Here is a 17,189-nt window from a genome sequence, read left to right on the forward strand (position 1 = left end):
CACGTATACACATTAATGCTTTATGTGCTTTAAATGATCATTTTAGACTTAACACCAACCTAAAAAAGAAATATGTCCAGTTAAATATTTATGAATGGAAAAAATCATTTAAAAATGCTTGAATATGCTTTTTAAACCTCTTTCTAGCTCTCAGTACACATATCTAGTCCAACAGAATTAACCTAATTAAAAAAACAAACACGGAATTCCCTGGCAGTCCAGTGGTTAGGACATAGTGCTTGCACTGCTGGGGCCCAAGTTCCATCCCTGGTTAGGGAACTAAGATCCCAGAAGCTGTGCTGCATGCAGCCCCCCTCCCCACCCCAAAAAGGAAAGAAAAACAGCTTTTAGTTTAAGGACGCCACTTGAATAGAACACTGATGCCTGCTTGTTGGTTTCAGATGTGAAAGTGAACTGCCTAGCCACATGGGCACAGAACTTACCTGCTTCACAACAGTTCTATTAGTGAGCTTCCCATAAGACCTCAAGCAGGGCTCATACTTTCTGACCTAAAATTTAGATGGGAAACTATTTTGAAAACCAGTACAATCTCTCAATCTGAGTTCTGAGTAGCATGAATAATGACTATCTACCACCAACATTACAAATACGGTACTACATGCCAGGCCTGCCTGTGGCCCTGCACTTTCCTGTGGGCTGATCTAATCTCCACAGCCACCGCAAAGGAGGCGCTGCCATCACCCCCATTTTACAGACGAGACCCAAAGAGACAGTGATTCACCACGAAGGCAGTTTGGCTCAAGTTTGTGTTCTCAGACACTATACTACTTGCTTCATAAACTGACAGTCACTCTACAGGGACTATAAAGGAAATTATACTTCAATACTATCTACTTCCCACAGGGAGAAAGAATTCTGAAACAAGATTGAAGCAATATTGGAATATCACATACTAGTAGAAAAAGGATTTTATTTTTGAAGATAGAAAAGCTGATTAATATTTTTAAATACACAGTACCAATATTTTTATATTTTTAGCTTAGAATATCTAGAATGTACTAACCGAAGTACCTATATTCATCTCTTTTAAAAATATTAACGTTTTTGGAAATCAGTACCAATATGTTTGTATTTATATGTGAAAGAATACTTGGAAGAATACAAAACTAAGGAGTTCTATCAAATTTCTCAACTTTATTGTATTCATTGCCTACATATATACATACCTAGAAGTCCCTTTAAATGATTTACACCCAGAGACTGATGCGGATATCAACAATGGTTTGATTCTAGGACTGATTTTTCCCACCTGCTTTGTATATTTTATCTGAAGTACATTCTAATCTTCTTTCACCTGTTCCTATGGCTAGCATTTTCATATGGTGCCACTGCCTTCAGACTGAACATACAGCAGAATCTCAGACCAGTTTAAAGGGCCCGACAGGAAGATCATGAGAAGAGAGACACTGGATGGAAGTATGACCTGCCAGGGCTTCACACAGTTCTTCCAGGCAGTCAGCGACCAGCTTACAGGATAAAACCAGTTCTGAAAGCAAATGAGCAGCCATCATGCCTGAGTGCTAATTGCTCTTCTCCCATTAGTGGCTGTGGAATTTTCTGCACCGCTACTTTTTATGGAATCCAACAAGTTTTTAATTCTTTCACTTGCAGGCTTCTTTTTCTTCTTGGAAAGAGACATATTATTTGCTACAGAAGGTAGCAGCAGGGCTGCCAACCCCCAAGGCTGATTACTTGATGGCGAAGGGCGGTCTTTACCTTCCTGATGTAAAATCCAGGCACTTTCTCTGGCCAGATCCACAAATTTTTGCAGTTGGCTTTGACTTACATTTTTGCTAACGTTGAGAGAAGTTTCAAAAGGATTCTGAATGTGCAGTGGAGAAGATTCTGGTTTGTTCTGTTCCCTTCCCTGTAGATCATTACCGGGAAGAAAAAGATGTATGAATATATTAAGGGCTCAGATACAGAAACTGTTTGGTTTAATAAAATGTCAAAAACACATAAAACACCAGCACTAACTTTACAGAGTAAAGAATCTCTTCCCCAAGGGAGCTCGGTATGTATGCATGTTATGTGTTAGTGTATATATGTGTGTGTACTTCTGACTGGCTTTTTCCACTGGTTTTATGAGTGCTCTTTAGAGAAAAATAAATTAGGTTTATGAGCTATGGATGATGATGTCACTGCTCCAATGAGAGGTATCTGGACTAAGTCAACCAATAAAAGTATTTTTAAAATAACATAACGTTTATCTAACAGAATAGAACTGGGAAGGAAAAAAAAAATATGGAAAAGAAAAATGGCATAAGATAGTTATTTTGGGGACTTCCTAAAAACATATCTATTACACACAAAATAGAAGCACACAAAATTAGAAGCCTTAAATATAATAATTAATGTTTCACAAGTATGAAATGAGAAAGGTAGAGAAGGAACAAAGGATTATCCATTATGTATTTTAAAACATTAAAAGCTTCCTATATACATTCCTAAAGATTCAACTTAAACAAGGCTCTGCCAGGTGAGATATCTCATAGAATTAAAAGGAAAAGCTAGAGGTGACTCATGAACATCAGTGATCCACTAATCTACATAATCTTTTCCTCTTTCAAATGATATCACATACATAAATACTATAAAACCAAGTCAGGAGTCTCCACTGTGGGCAGCCCCTGTTAATTCCCTAATGCCTCTCAAGCCACTGTCCAGCGGGGGTGCTGTCCTACCGTTCTCTCTGAGCCCTGAGTAGTGAGGGCATATAAAGGGGGAAGCATTTCCTGTGTTCTATGACCTTTGTCTTCTAAACTACATTCCAGAGCTCTGTGTCTCTTACCCTCTCTATCCCACACTTTTTCTCTCTTTTTTTCCTTTTTTAAACAAAGTCTCCATGAACAGGATAAGGGTCAGGGAAGGATGAAAAAAGGAGAGTTGAAAAAACAGCAAAAAAGAATATCTGAGTATGTGTTTTATGAAGCCAGTCTTACACGGGCTATAACCAAATATCCACACACTAAACAGAATAAACCCAGAGGCCATCTCACGTATCCCCCACTTGTAAACAGATTCTGCTTGGAGTTTCCTCTGATGGCTCTTCTTTTACGGAAAATGTCTGTCATTCAGCCTACTCAGATGAACCAAAATAATAAATTCACTTGCCTAGGTAAATTAAACCCTAAGGGCTCAAATTGAGGGAATTACTAAAATCTATCTTTGAGACTAGGTATTCCATTTCTTCCACAGAAACTCAATCTGGTTTATAGAAGTGTATATAAAATTATGCTTTCTAAAAAACTTTTTAGAATATATTCCATATTTTGAAGGATACAGTCTTAGTAGTAGGTGATGACAAAGATATCATGGCAAACTGACAAAGACAGATGCTGAAAAGAACTGGTCTACTAGATGAATCTTGGCCCAAGTCATATAGCTCCAATACGTGTCAATTTTTTATCACTCTATCATCAAGAGTTGACATACAATGACATTTGTTAGAATGCTTTGAAAACTACACTCATTAAATATTAGTACAATAGAAGACCATATACCTAATAATCAAATATGAAATAGTACTTACCTGTCGAATATTTATGGAATTTTTATTGAAGGCAAAATTTCCAAAATACTCAAAAAATTCTTTCAGTAGTAATTCTGTAAGAAAATAAAACAAGAAAGATAATACGAAAGTCTATTTCAGTCCAAAAAGGAACAAAGAAAAGGAAAACACCTACCTAGTGTTTCTGTGTTTCGTGAAGGTTTAATTCTATTCAAGTCGCCAACAAATGTACAGTTGTGGCCTTCTATTATACACTTATCTTCTGCATCTTAAATAAACAGAAATGGAAAATATTTCACATTCTATTTCAAAGATATTCCCTACTTCAGAAATTTATAATCACACAAAGCAAAGCTATAGATTAACATGCCCTATTAATCACACTAGGACCACAGCCTTGTCTAACTCAATGAAACTAAGCCATGCCAGTGGGGCAACCCAAGATGGGCGGGTCATGGTGGAGAGATTTGACAGATGTGGTCCACTGGAGAAGGGAATGGCAAACCACTTCAGTATTCTTGCCTTGAGAACCCCATGAACAGTATGAAAAGGCAAAATGATAGGATACTGAAAGAGAAACTCCCCAGGTCAGTAGGTGCCCAGTATGCTACTGGAGATCAGTGGAGAAGTAATCCAGAAAGAATGAAGGGATGGAGCCAAAGCAAAAACAATACCCAGCTGTGGATGTGGCTGGTGATAGAAGCAAGGTCCGATGCTGTAAACAGCAATATTGCATAGGAACCTGGAATGTCAGGTCCATGAATCAAGGCAAATTGCAAGTGGTCAAACAAGAGATGGCAAGAGTGAATGTTGACATTGTAGGAATCAGCGAACTGAAATGGTCTGGAATGGGTGAATTTAAGTCAGACCATTATGACCATTATATCTACTACTGTGGGCAGGAATCCCTCAGAAGAAATGGAGTGGCCATCATGGTCAACAAAAGAGTTTGAAATGCAGTACTTAGATGCAATCTCAAAAATGACAGAATGATCTCTGTTCGTTTCCAAGGCAAACCATTCAATATCACAGTAATCCAAGTCTATGCCCCAACCAGTAACGCTGAAGAAGCTGAAGTTGAACGGTTCTATGAAGACCTACAAGACCTTTTAGAACTAACACCCAAAAAAGATGTCCTTGTCATTATAGGGGACTGGAATGCAAAACTAGGAAGTCAAGAAACAGCTGGAGTAATAGGCAAATTTGGCCTTGGAATACGGAATGAAGCAGGGCAAAGACTAATAGAATTTTGCCAAGAAAATGCACTGGTCATAGCAAACACCCTCTTCCAACAACACAAGAGAAGACTCTATACATGGACATCACCAGATGGTCAACACCGAAATCAGATTGATTATATTCTTTTCAGCCAAAGATGGAGAAGCTCTATACAGTCAGCAAAAACAAGACCAGGAGCTGACTGTGGCTCAGACCATGAACTCCTTATTGCCAAATTCAGACTGAAATTGAAGAAAGTAGGGAAAACCACTAGACCACTCAGGCATGACCTAAATCAAATCCCTTATGATTATACAGTGGAAGTGAGAAATAGATTTAAGGGCCTAGATCTGATAGATAGAGTGCCTGATGAACTATGGATAGAGGTTCGTGACATTGTACAGGAGACAGGGATCAAGACCATTCTCATAGAAAAGAAATGCAAAAAAGCAAAATAGCTGTCTGAGTAGGCCTTACAAATAGCTGTGAAAAGAAGAGAAGTGAAAAGCAAAGGAGAAAAGGAAAGATATAAACATCTAAATGCAGAGTTCCAAAGAATAGCAAGAAGAGGTAAGAAAGCCTTCTTCAGTGATCAATGTAAAGAAATAGAGGAAAACAACAAAATGGGAAAGACTAGGGATCTCTTCAAGAAAATCAGAGATATCAAAGGAACATTTCATGCAAAGATGAGCTCAATAAAGGACAGAAATGGTATGGACCCAACAGAAGCAGAAGATATTAAGAAGAGATGGCAAGAATACACAGAAGAACTGTACAAAAAACATCTTCACGACCCAGATACTCACGATGGTGTGATCACTCACCTAGTGCCAGATATCCTGGAATGTGAAGTCAAGTGGGCCTTAGAAAGCATCACTACGAACAAAGCTAGTGGAGGTGATGGAATTCCAGTTGAGCTATTCCAAATCCTGAAAGATGATGCTGTGAAAGTGCTGCACTCAATATGCCAGCAAATTTGGAAAACTCAGCAGTGGCCACAGGACTGGAAAAGGTCAGTTTTCATTCCAATCCCAAAGAAAGGCAATGCCAAAGAATGCGCAAACTACTGCACAATTGCACTCATCTCACACGCTAGTAATGCTCAAAATTCTCCAAGCTAGGCTTCAGCAATATGTGAACCGTGAACTTCCAGATGTTCAAGCTGGTTTTAGAAAAGGCAGAGGAACCAGAGATCAAATTGCCAACATCTGCTGGATCATGGAAAAAGCAAGAGAGTTCCAGAAAAACATCTATTTCTGCTTTATTGACTATGCCAAAGCCTTTGACTGTGTGGATCACAATAAACTGTGGAAAATTCTGAAAGAGATGGGAATACCAGACCACCTGACCTGCTTCTTGAGAAACCTATATGCAGGTCAGGAAGCAACAGTTAGAACTGGACATGGAACAACAGACTGGTTCCAAATAGGAAAAAGAGTTCATCAAGGTTGTATATTGTCACCCTGTTTATTTAACTTACATGCAGAGTACATCATGAGAAACGCTGGACTGGAAGAAACACAAGCTGGAATCAAGATTGCTGGGAGAAATATCAATAACCTCAGATATGCAGATGACACCACCCTTATGGCAGAAAGTGAAGAGGAGCTAAAAAGCCTCTTGATGAAAGTGAAAGAGGAGAGTGAAAAAGTTGGCTTAAAGCTCAACATTCAGAAAATGGAGATCATGGCATCTGGTCCCACCACTTCATGGGAAATAGATGGGGAAACAGTGGAAACAGTGTCAGACTTTATTTTTCTGGGCTCCAAAATCACTACAGATGGTGACTGCAGCCATAAAATTAAAAGACGCCTACTCCTTGGAAGAAAAGTTATGACCAACCTAGATAGTATATTCAAAAGCAGAGACCATTACTTTGCCAACAAAGGTCCGTCTAGTCAAGGCTATGGTTTTTCCTGTGGTCATGTGTGGATGTGAGAGTTGGACTGTGAAGAAGGCTGAGCGCCGAAGAATTGATGCTTTTGAACTGTGGTGTTGGAGAAGACTCTTGAGAGTCCTTTGGACTGCAAGGAGATCCAACCAGTCCATTCTGAAGGACATCAGCCCTGGGATTTCTTTGGAAGGAATGATGCTGAAGCTGAAACTCCAGTACTTTGGCCACCTCATGCGAAGAGTTGACTCATTGGCAAAGACTCTGATGCTGGGAGGGATTGGGGGCAGGAGGAGAAGGGGACGACAGAGGATGAGATGGCTGGATGGCATCACTGACTCGATGGACGTGAGTCTGAGTGAACTCCGGGAGTTGGTGATGGACGGGGAGGCCTGGCATGCTGCGATTCATGGGGTCGCAAAGAGTCGGACACGACTGAGCGACTGATCTGATCTGATTATTGGTCAGGGTTTTTTATATATAGTATAAATAGTAGGATTAAAACTCCATTAAAAAGGATTTGAGAGCAATTATACTACAGTAAAATTAACCTTACATGAACTTTGGTGAACAGACTGTCCATCGACGCTCAATGATTCGTAATCTATCCTCTGAGGTCATCAATTTTCTAGTAATAAATGAAAATGTAGACCGTTCCCATCTTTCACTAACTTAAATCCTGGTACTATCTTTGATCAATGATATTTAATTTAGATCTCCATTTTCAGTCTTATTACCCTTTTGTGCATTTACTTTCAACAACTCATCCAAGACACATACAAACTGAATGTTCTAAGAGTTCTGAAAAACTTCTGGTAATTTCTAAGAGGCAGGCCTCTGCAGTGACCGGGATTCAGTAAGACTCATTTAACAGCACAGTGGACTCACACAATTCACCTTTCCTAACAGTATTTACATCTTTAGAGGTAATCGCTTCCCTAGTTATGGATAAATATACAGCCACCATGAAATCCTTCATCCATTCTAATCCACCTCCCACTGTACAAATGCAGGCAAACAAACTCCCACTCTTAAAAGACTAATCAACCCCCACTAAAAAGGCTTTCTCTTTTCCTAGCTGTAAGGGGGCGCCCAGCCTTTTGTCCTGTGCTCCATCAGCAAGCACCTGACCACACTATGGCTGCATTCATGCTATCTACTCCCTGACCCCAGTCTGGGACTAGAGAGACCACTGTCCAGTCCAAGGCAGTGATGACCTTCCCTCTTCCCACTGGCCAGTCCACAGCAACAGTGTCCAGCATACAGCAGGCACATAACCAAGAATCTGAATGTTAGCTGATATTTGACTTTGAATGATTATCTGTAACAGCCAGAGAGAAATTCATAAAACAAGGTTTCTTCAAACTACCACCTCCCGTTTTTTGGTGTGGTTTTGGTTATTTTTTGGTTAAAACCCTGGTTACTGACTTAAGTACTCAAAAATCATTCCAGATTCTAACACTGATACTAAATTCTAAAACTGTTACTCATTTTTTAACAGCACATTTTATGTGCACTGTTATACAACTGAAGAATTTATATACAGGTCCACTTAGATTTATTTTTCCTGGGACCTGGGCACATGCCTTATTATTTCAAATTATCAGCAGGCCAGTCATATATACTGATGCTCTTCTAGCTGCTGTATCTTATTTTTCTTTTTTCCAGGAATATATTTACAATAGAAAAGTAAATCCACTTTAAAGTATATCTATATTAAAGTACTGAATATTTCTAGGAATGTACAGTGATGAAAAACAGACTGTGTCTATAACTGTTGGTCTTCACCAGAAAAAGTTTTTAACAGAAAGCAGTAAAACTTGAAGGAAAAAAACGACCCCCTGATTTAAGACAGGGCCAGTTTTGTTTTCTCAAAACCCCTAAAGCATTCAAACCCAGGAAACAACTCAGCTGTTGAGTCTTCTCCCTTTTTACTCTCGCTCCTGTTTTTCTGCTATTAAACTAATATACAAATGATAGCCATTAAAATTAAAAATTCAGTTCCTTAGTCACACTAACCATATTTCAAGTGCCTGAGAGCCACAGGTAACAAGTGGCTGCCCAATGGACAATGTGATGACAGGAAGCTCTACTGAACCATGTTGCCGTAGAGAAATCATTCTCAGCCTATTCAAACATGACAGCCTGTTGTATGTGTGCATGCCCAGTTGCTCAGTCATGTCCAACCCTTTGCGATCCCATGGACTGTAGCCCACCACGCTCCTCTGTCCATGGGATTTCTCAGGCAAGAATACTGGAGAGGGTTGCCCTTTCCTACTCTAGGGGATCTCCCCAAATCAGGGATGTCTCCTGCACTGGCAGGTGGATTCCTTATTGCTGAGCCACCTGGGAAGCTCCTATGCCACCCTATTTCTCTCTGTTCATTTCTATGGAAATTACTTACTTCTTAGAAGTATTGTATGAAACACTGGCAATCTACAGACAAGGTCAAGTCCTATTACCCCTCCTACCAGGCCACGCATGCCAGTGACACTCAGCCCCTCTGGGTGGCACCTACATGCTGTTTCAGAGCACATGCTCTGGGGTAAAGATGGTGATATAAACTCAGCATCTACCTTTACCCCAAAGCACTACTGAAATGAGAGTAAAATGACATAAAATCTTAAAGATGGAGAATAGGAAAGACAAGAGCAACCAAAAATTTTACGCTGAAGAACTGATGAACAAGCAGCAATGACTGAAAGAGATCTGAGAACACTGGGTCCTAAACCAGCAGTAAAGAAAGCCAAGAAGAAACCAGACATTCAGGCAGAGCCTCCAAAAGCTTAGCAGCTGAAGTGCCAGGTCTGACCAGAAGGGCCCAGCCTGGATGCCTGATGCTTAGAGCAGTGAGACCCCCAGGTCTCTTCCTGACAGAAAATGTCAGGTTTACCCTGGAGACAGTACAAGAAAGAATCTCTATACTAGGAGATGCAAGACACGTTTGAGAGTGGGAAAACTGTTCTAAACACAACAAATGGTGTAATAAACGCCAAAGTTTCAGCATGTCAGAAGCCAGGCCTTCTCTTCCAGAAAAAAAGACTGAAAGAGCATGTTCTAACATAGGAAACTTAGATGATGCAAAAAAAATTTCACCCAAGTGCCTGGAACTCAAAGAATTGTCACTGGGTCACGGAGAATGAGCAACTAAAGCTCTCTTCTATGTTGGGGTCTCTGCATCAAACTTGCTGAAAGTGCCACCCAGTCATTTCTTCTTGAAACCTTTAATTCATCATAGGAAAGAAAAACAGGCAACCTAAACAAAAGAACTCTAATCAAATGACTGATTATAAGAGGAAGATGCTGGATTAAAAGCATTAAGCACAGAAGTAAATATTACAAAGGGACCAAAGCCAAAACAAGACAGAAAACGCAAGAAAATAAGAGACACAGGGGGAAAGCAGTAGAGACTGTAAGAGAACATGAAGAGACAAACTTCAAGAATAACCAAAATATGAAAGCTGCCATTGGGCTCAGTACAAACAGCCTTCAACTTTAAAATGTTCATCCAATCATCTGAATCTATTTACTGAACTCCTCTAAGCCAGGAGTGGAAAATGCAGAGACAGCCTGACCTAGAAACGCTTGGTCAAGGCAGCCAGGTCAAAAACAATCTAATAGTTGTCACAATACAGGTGTGTTCCAGGTGCTTGGAAGGCACCAGGGCACCACCTCCGAGAAGGAAGGGAGGAGAGAGGAAGCCAGGAAAGACCTAAGAAGTCACATTCTGGACTGGGTTTGTCTCTTCTCTTCCCTGGCTTGATCGGGATGAGCTTCTCCAGGTAAAAAGAGAAGGCAGGAGAAGAAGCCACTGCAGGCGAAGGCACAAGATGCAGAAGTGCAGAGGCTCTAGGATCAGTGAGGAGTGTGGAGAACTGCAGCTCCTGAGCTGCACAGAGGAGAGAAGGTACAAGAAGCGGAGGAAGACAAAGATCATGAGGGACCCTAAACGCAAAGCTAGAAGCTCTGGACTTCAACTTCCAGATTTCAAACAGTGGTTGACAGAGTCCTAGAAGTGCTGACAGGTGTTCCACAAACTGACACTGCCTTCTACTAATAAACTACCAGGCAATCAAGCAAGCTTACTCTCTTACTTTCTTCTTTTTGAAACAATACAAATTGATAGGCTCTATCTGAATATCAAACGAAAGGCACAGTTCAGAAGAAAATGACTGTAACAGGACTCAAGCCCCTCAGCTGATGAACCACGGGGTTCCCATGATGGCAATGATTTCACAGTTTAACATTGTTTTTATTCTTAGCCATATACTGTTGAAGATACATTGGTCTGGGACCCCTGGTTAAAATCAGAAAGTATAAAAAGCATGGATTCTAAAGAACATGTAAATGAATAGGAAAAAAAATTTAGATACATTCTTCTCAAAATTATCTTTACCACATCCTTCATACACACATTTACCTATGAAAAAGTATTTCATAGAAAGTTCAAGATTTCACTAGAAGTTTAAAAATCAATGATCAAAAAGTAGCAACAATTATATCAAGTTCACTTTTACATTTATTAGCAATTCACACCTATAATTTGCTATGTGGAAAAAAGCAACTGAAATGGCCTGATTTCTCTGACCATGTTTAAGAATGAGCATGAAAAATGTTAAACAACCAACTTGGTATTTTTAAGTAGAAAATAAAAGAATTCCCATCAAAGGAATGTTTTGATGCTGTAGAATGTGATTAAATTTGTATTTGGCTTAAAATAGATTTGGAATAAAAACTCAACATGTCATTTTAAATTTGTTCACAAATTATATTCTTTTTCTAAAACAATTAGTGGAAATTTAAAAAGATAATAGGAAAATTACTGAAAGGATTTCAAGAGAGTGAATACTACAATTAGATGTGAATTTCTGAAAATCACTGTTAGTTAAGACCAGAGCAGTGGGAAGGGAGAAGCGGTGCAAATGTCCCCAGGCAGGGATGCGGAGGGCCGGACAGCAGCAGGGGTGGGAGAGAACCATCAAGGTGTGATGGTGTGCCGCTAACACAAATCTGCTTCAAAGCAGCCTCCTTTTTTCAGTTTCTATTCTTTCTTCGCTTCTGAACTCCAAAATCCATGATACCTCCCCAAACAGTTTCTAGGAAAGTAGTCTTAAGCATCAGTGCACACAGCAGGACTGAACAGGAAGTGCTCTTTCCAGGCGGCTAATAGGTGAGACCTACCCAGGTTTTCTGTTTGTGTGCATCTTATCTCTTTACTAGATTTAAGCGTTGCCTGAGAACATCGTCTATCGTCTATATGTAGACCACTGCACCAAAACCCACACCTGACACACAGTTTGTAGCCAACAGATCCGGAGTGAATGAATGACACCGAATGAGGAGATGAACACAGGCATGGACCTCAAAGGTGAGATACAGGCCCACCGCTCTACCTCCCTCTAAACTTCCTACTTTCCATAACCTACCACACGGAGATTTTTAAAGCTTATTTTCAAGTGGGACCAACACTTACAGTGTTTGAGGGAAAGAAGAGATTACTTCTAATTTGAATAATAAGAAAAGTGGCATGGAAGTGAACTTAAAAGAATTTATAGAGAAGAAAAGGCATGTTCCAGGATGAAAAACAAATATCATATAAAAAGGAGCTAAGAGGAAATGTTATGAACATGTTATTGGCTGAAATGTGGGAACACATGAAGAGAAAGAGTGGGAGAAGAGGCTGGAAAAATGGCTAGAGGTGAAGATCCTATATAATACAAAGCTAAGCCAACTGCCTGAGGTTTATTTTCTAGGGAATAAAATCCTTTTACAATCCCTTTAAAGAGGGCCACTTTAGGAATGTACTTTAAAAGAATTATCTGGCAGCAATATATAGGAGGGGCAGACGATGGAGTGCATATACATTTTCTGAGTAAATCCCTGAATTATTTTCCTTTCATAATTTAAGACTGTAATACTTTAGTATCTCCCCCAGCAGACTATCAAAATTTCAATTTATTTAAAACACAAATTAAATAGTATACTAATTCTAAAACCATTTACCTAAGATTGCCTATAAACTTTCAACCAAAAAAAAAAAAAAATCTAGGACCTTGAAACACCATGAAATGGTTTTTGGCATTTCTAAGAGAAATCTGGAAATAGATTCAAACTTGGAAAGTCATTTGTAAGCTGGGCTCCAATCAGAAGCTGCATCTGGGATATATTTTTCTCCAAGGTCATTCCAAACTTGGTCAAGGCAGGAGAGGCTCCAATTGGCTCAGGAGATGGTAAACAATGTTGCCAACTGACACAGAAAGACAGAGCTCTTGAAAAATTTTAAAGGCCTCCGCTTCACAAATCATCAGCTCTCATGACCCCTGGTGGACATTAAGTAAATTAACAGTTTTTAGATTTTATTAATAAGAGTCACAACACTTTGAAAATACATGACCCTTAAACAAACTGAGTGCCCAAGAACTGATGCTTTCAAACCGTGGTGCTAGAGAAGACTCTTGAGAGTCCCTTGGACAGCAAGGAGATTAATCCTAATGGAAGTCAACCCTGAATATTCATTGGAAGGACTGATGCTGAAGCTCCAATACTTTGGCCACCTGATGCAAAGAGCCGACTCATTGGAAAAGACCCTGATGATGGGAAAGACTGAAGGCAGGAGGAGAAGGGGGAGACAGGATGAGATGGTTGGATGGCATCATCAACGCAATGGACATGAGTCTGAGCAAACTCCAGTACATAGTGAAGGATGGGGAGGCCTGGCATGCTGCAGTCCATGGGGTTGCAAAGTTACCTGACTGAGCAACTGAACAATAAACAAACACACACACATGGCTTTGATAACACATGGTACTGCTATCCATTCAAACAGTTAGAGAGAAAACAGATGCTTTGAGTCTCACCTGCAAGGGTTTTTAGGTAGTCTAGTGTTGGAAGAATAGGAGGTGACCTCCTCTGGAGAAAAAAGATGACCATCATGGTGAGGGAGAAATTTGTAATCCAAGCACCAGGAATACTACTCGTTAACGAATGTGCTCGAGCCCAGCATCGGACACTGAACACCAAGGCTCTAACCCGCGAGTCCAGGGCACCATACATGTAAAGCAGTTCAGAACTTTTCAAGGCAATCCTTCGAAAGAGAAAAATAACAGAAATTTTCAACCCCCCCAAAATATGATCCCAGAGTAGAACAAAACACAAACCTGGGCACATATCTAACTATCTTACTCTATCTAAACATATTCAGAACAACAAGAGCAGATCATCAAATGCATTATGTATCTGCAATATAACATTTAATATGAATGGTAACCTTTCATTATCATTAAAACATTATTCTAAATGCTGACAACCACAATGCAGTTATCATACTTAAAAATTTTAAATCAAAGTCCCTAAACATGATGTAATAAGTGAAATAATACCTAAGTGCTCTTTATTATCAATAAAGACACAGGCAGGTCTGTAAGTAGGAGCTTCATACTTTAGTTGCAATGTAGATTAACTAGTCCTTTTCTGTTTTAAGTCATCATTAATTCCTGTGTTTATTTGTTGCACCCACAGCTTTTCTAGTGTTTTAAGGGGCACTGAAGATACATGCAGAGAAGATAAAGACAGAATGAACAAAGTCAGAATCAGAATCTATTTGGGCTACAGGCATTCCAATCCAATGGTTCTGCAGATTAATTAAAACTGTGCTGCATGATTATTTCTGATCTTCCTATCAGAAGAAGCTATACGGGAAATGAAGTCATATGTAGGATTTGCACTCGCCACAGGAAGAAAAATATGACAAAGATTTCCTGATAACTGAATTTCAAAAACAATTTGATTTTGTTATGGATTGATTATAGGTGACCTAACCTTATACTTTATCATCCAAATCAGGACACTTCAGAATGGGAAAGGGAGATTATCTAGTCCTTCAACAGACAAGGGAAATATTATTTTATCAAGAAAGTATAAGTCTTTTAAAATTTAGCCAAAATTAGTTAAGTGTACTATTTATAAAAACCACAACTCAGGAAGATTAAATATGTATTAAGAAATCAGTCTTCAGAGCCTGTTTTCTAAGTCTTCTAGTCATATGTTATAATGCAAAGAATTATAAGAAATATTTTAAAATTAAGTTCCTAATGATCAAGACATGTCTTGTAATTTCTCAAAGACCCAAGAGAGGGCACATGTTATTTCACAGTATCAACTCCAAACTGTCTACTAAGTACCATCATGGGTGGCACATCATGGGTGGAAATTCACGGTGATTAAATGCGTTAGCTATGTAAATGAAGCTAAATTAAGCTGAAAAAGAAGTAGCACACAGTGAGTGAGTGAGTGAAGTCGCTCAGTCGTGTCCGACTCTCAGCGACCCCACGGACTGCAGCCCACCAGGCTCCTCGGTCCATGGGATTCTCCAGGCAAGAGTACTGGAGTGGGGTGCCATTGCCTTCTCCAATGCATGAAAGTGAAAAGTCAAAGTGAAGTCGCTCAGTCGTGTCCGACTCTTAGCGACCCCATGGACTGCAGCCCACCAGGCCCCTCCGTCCATGGGATTTTCCAGGCAAGAGTACTGGAGTGGGGTGCCATTGCCTTCTCCGAGCACACAGTACAAGGTATCTGATATAAAGAAACATGCAAATATAAAAAGTCTGATGCATATTAAAGTTTTAAAAACTATAGCAACAAGACAATGAAAAGAACATTATTACAAAGATAAAAGTCATTTTATTCGACTTACATACTATAAAGAAAATATAGTAATGAGAGAAAGTATAGTATGCATTTTTATTTATTTTTAGTCCATGAGCCACTTGAGAGAAATTCAGAAGTATTTAGCACTGACTCGTTAGCGAATACTTGAGTTTATTCAAAACTGCTTTAGATTGGATTTTCTGAATCTATTTTTAGTTATGATTATTTAACTAACAGATAGTACAGGGAGACGAAATGCACACAATGAGTACACTAGAGTGTAAAGAAACAAACGCCTCAACTGAAGTTTTCCCTACTGAGAACCAAAGAAAAGTTATCAGGGCATAAAAGAACTTGTCATTCTCATTACCCCCCTTTTTTAAGCAAACAGATTGATAATAAAATGAAAACATGCTGAAGAAAACTATGCAGTCTTCTTAGGCTGCTCAGTTCACCATTTGTTTGACACAAAGTTGACTATATCTGGAGGCAATTCCCAGGGCAAACTCAAGATGCCACTTTACTTTCTAAGTAAACTAGAAGGCTAGATACTCAGAACTTGTGAGTTGTTATCAGGCTACCTAAGTAGGAACAATGAAACACAGTTCTCAGAAGATGTTTGTTAGGTATGTTAACATTTTAACACAGTATCTTAACATTTTATTAAGAACACCAAAAAAAAAAAAAAAAAAAACCCAAGTACTTCCTACTTTTCAAGTTTTCACATTTTAAAAAAATTACTAGTAAAGCATATCCAAGAGTCAAAAATCACTGTTTCTGCACAAGAAAAACTATGCTAATCCTTTGTAACGTTCATTTAAGATGGTAAGTAAGAGACCGTACCTATTGTTAGTAGTCAGATCACACTGAAACCCGGAGGCCTGGTGTGAAAACCTGACAAGCGGGCAGCGGGCATTCAGGATCCTCTGGACTCCCACGCAGCCTGGGCCAAACTGGTCTAGGCACTCTCCTATCACAGACAGGATCTTCTGAGTTGCAACTCTTTCCGAAGGAACGTTTTTCACTTGAAATTCCATCAGAAAATTTCCTGAGGTCTGAATAATAAAAACATTAGCAAATAGGAGCTTTTTATAAAAAGGAACTTCTGAAACTTTTCTAAAAAGATGCTCTAAGTCATTTCTGGTCAAAACACACACACACAAAACAAAAAATTAATAACCATACAGACACAAAAAATTCTCCATGCAATCACAGCCAAAAGCAGACCAAAAACCCTCAATTGTCAAAATGAAAAGACAATTGATAGACTAGGAGAAAATATCTGCAAACAGTTCAACTGGACAAGGGCCAATATATACAAATGGCTCATACAACTCAATGACAAAAACAAAAACCAAAGAAAAAAAAAAAAGACCCAATCAAAAAATGTGTGTAAGACCTAAACAGACATTTCTCCAAAGAAGACACACAGATGGCCAATAGTCACATGAAAAGATGCTCAACATCGCTAATTACTAGAGAAACATAAATCAAAGCTAAAATTAGGTGGGAGGGAGGTTCAAGAGGGAGGGGACATATGTATATCTATGGCTGATTCATGCTGCTGTATGGCAGAAACCAACACAATACTGTAATGCAATTATCCTTCAATTAAAAATAAATTTAAAAACAATTAAATATCACCTCACACCAGTCAGAACAGCCATCATTAAAAAGTCTACAAATAATAAATGCTGGAGAGGGTGAAGAGAAAAGGGACCCCTTCTACATTCTTCGTGGAAATGCATATTGTGAAGCCACTATGGAAAACAGTATAGAGGTTCCTTTAAAAAACAAAAATAGAGCTACCATATGATCCAAAACTCCATCTCTTGAGCATTTATCTGGAGAAAAATCTGAAAAGATACACGCACCCCAATGCTCACGGCAGCACTATTTACA

The 17,189-nt window shown here is 39.2% G+C and overlaps 1 protein-coding gene across 2 annotated transcripts in view; it reads right to left on the bottom strand.

Moving 5' to 3' along the window:
* Positions 1-911: 911 nt before the first annotated feature.
* MTPAP (mitochondrial poly(A) polymerase) overlaps positions 912-17,189 on the bottom strand; it is a 30,664-nt gene continuing 14,386 nt past the window's right edge. For both annotated transcript variants that reach the window (XM_019973167.2, XM_019973168.2), the window contains exons 5-9: positions 16,131-16,342; positions 13,499-13,725; positions 3,708-3,800; positions 3,554-3,627; positions 912-1,888 (exon numbers count right to left, since the gene is read on the bottom strand). In XM_019973167.2, coding sequence (XP_019828726.2) covers positions 1,529-1,888; positions 3,554-3,627; positions 3,708-3,800; positions 13,499-13,725; positions 16,131-16,342 — 966 coding nt within the window. In that variant the 3' untranslated portion in view covers positions 912-1,528. The remainder of the gene's footprint in view (positions 1,889-3,553; positions 3,628-3,707; positions 3,801-13,498; positions 13,726-16,130; positions 16,343-17,189) is intronic.

This window comes from Bos indicus, chromosome 13 (assembly GCF_029378745.1).
Source record: "Bos indicus isolate NIAB-ARS_2022 breed Sahiwal x Tharparkar chromosome 13, NIAB-ARS_B.indTharparkar_mat_pri_1.0, whole genome shotgun sequence".
Lineage (NCBI taxonomy): Eukaryota > Metazoa > Chordata > Mammalia > Artiodactyla > Bovidae > Bos > Bos indicus.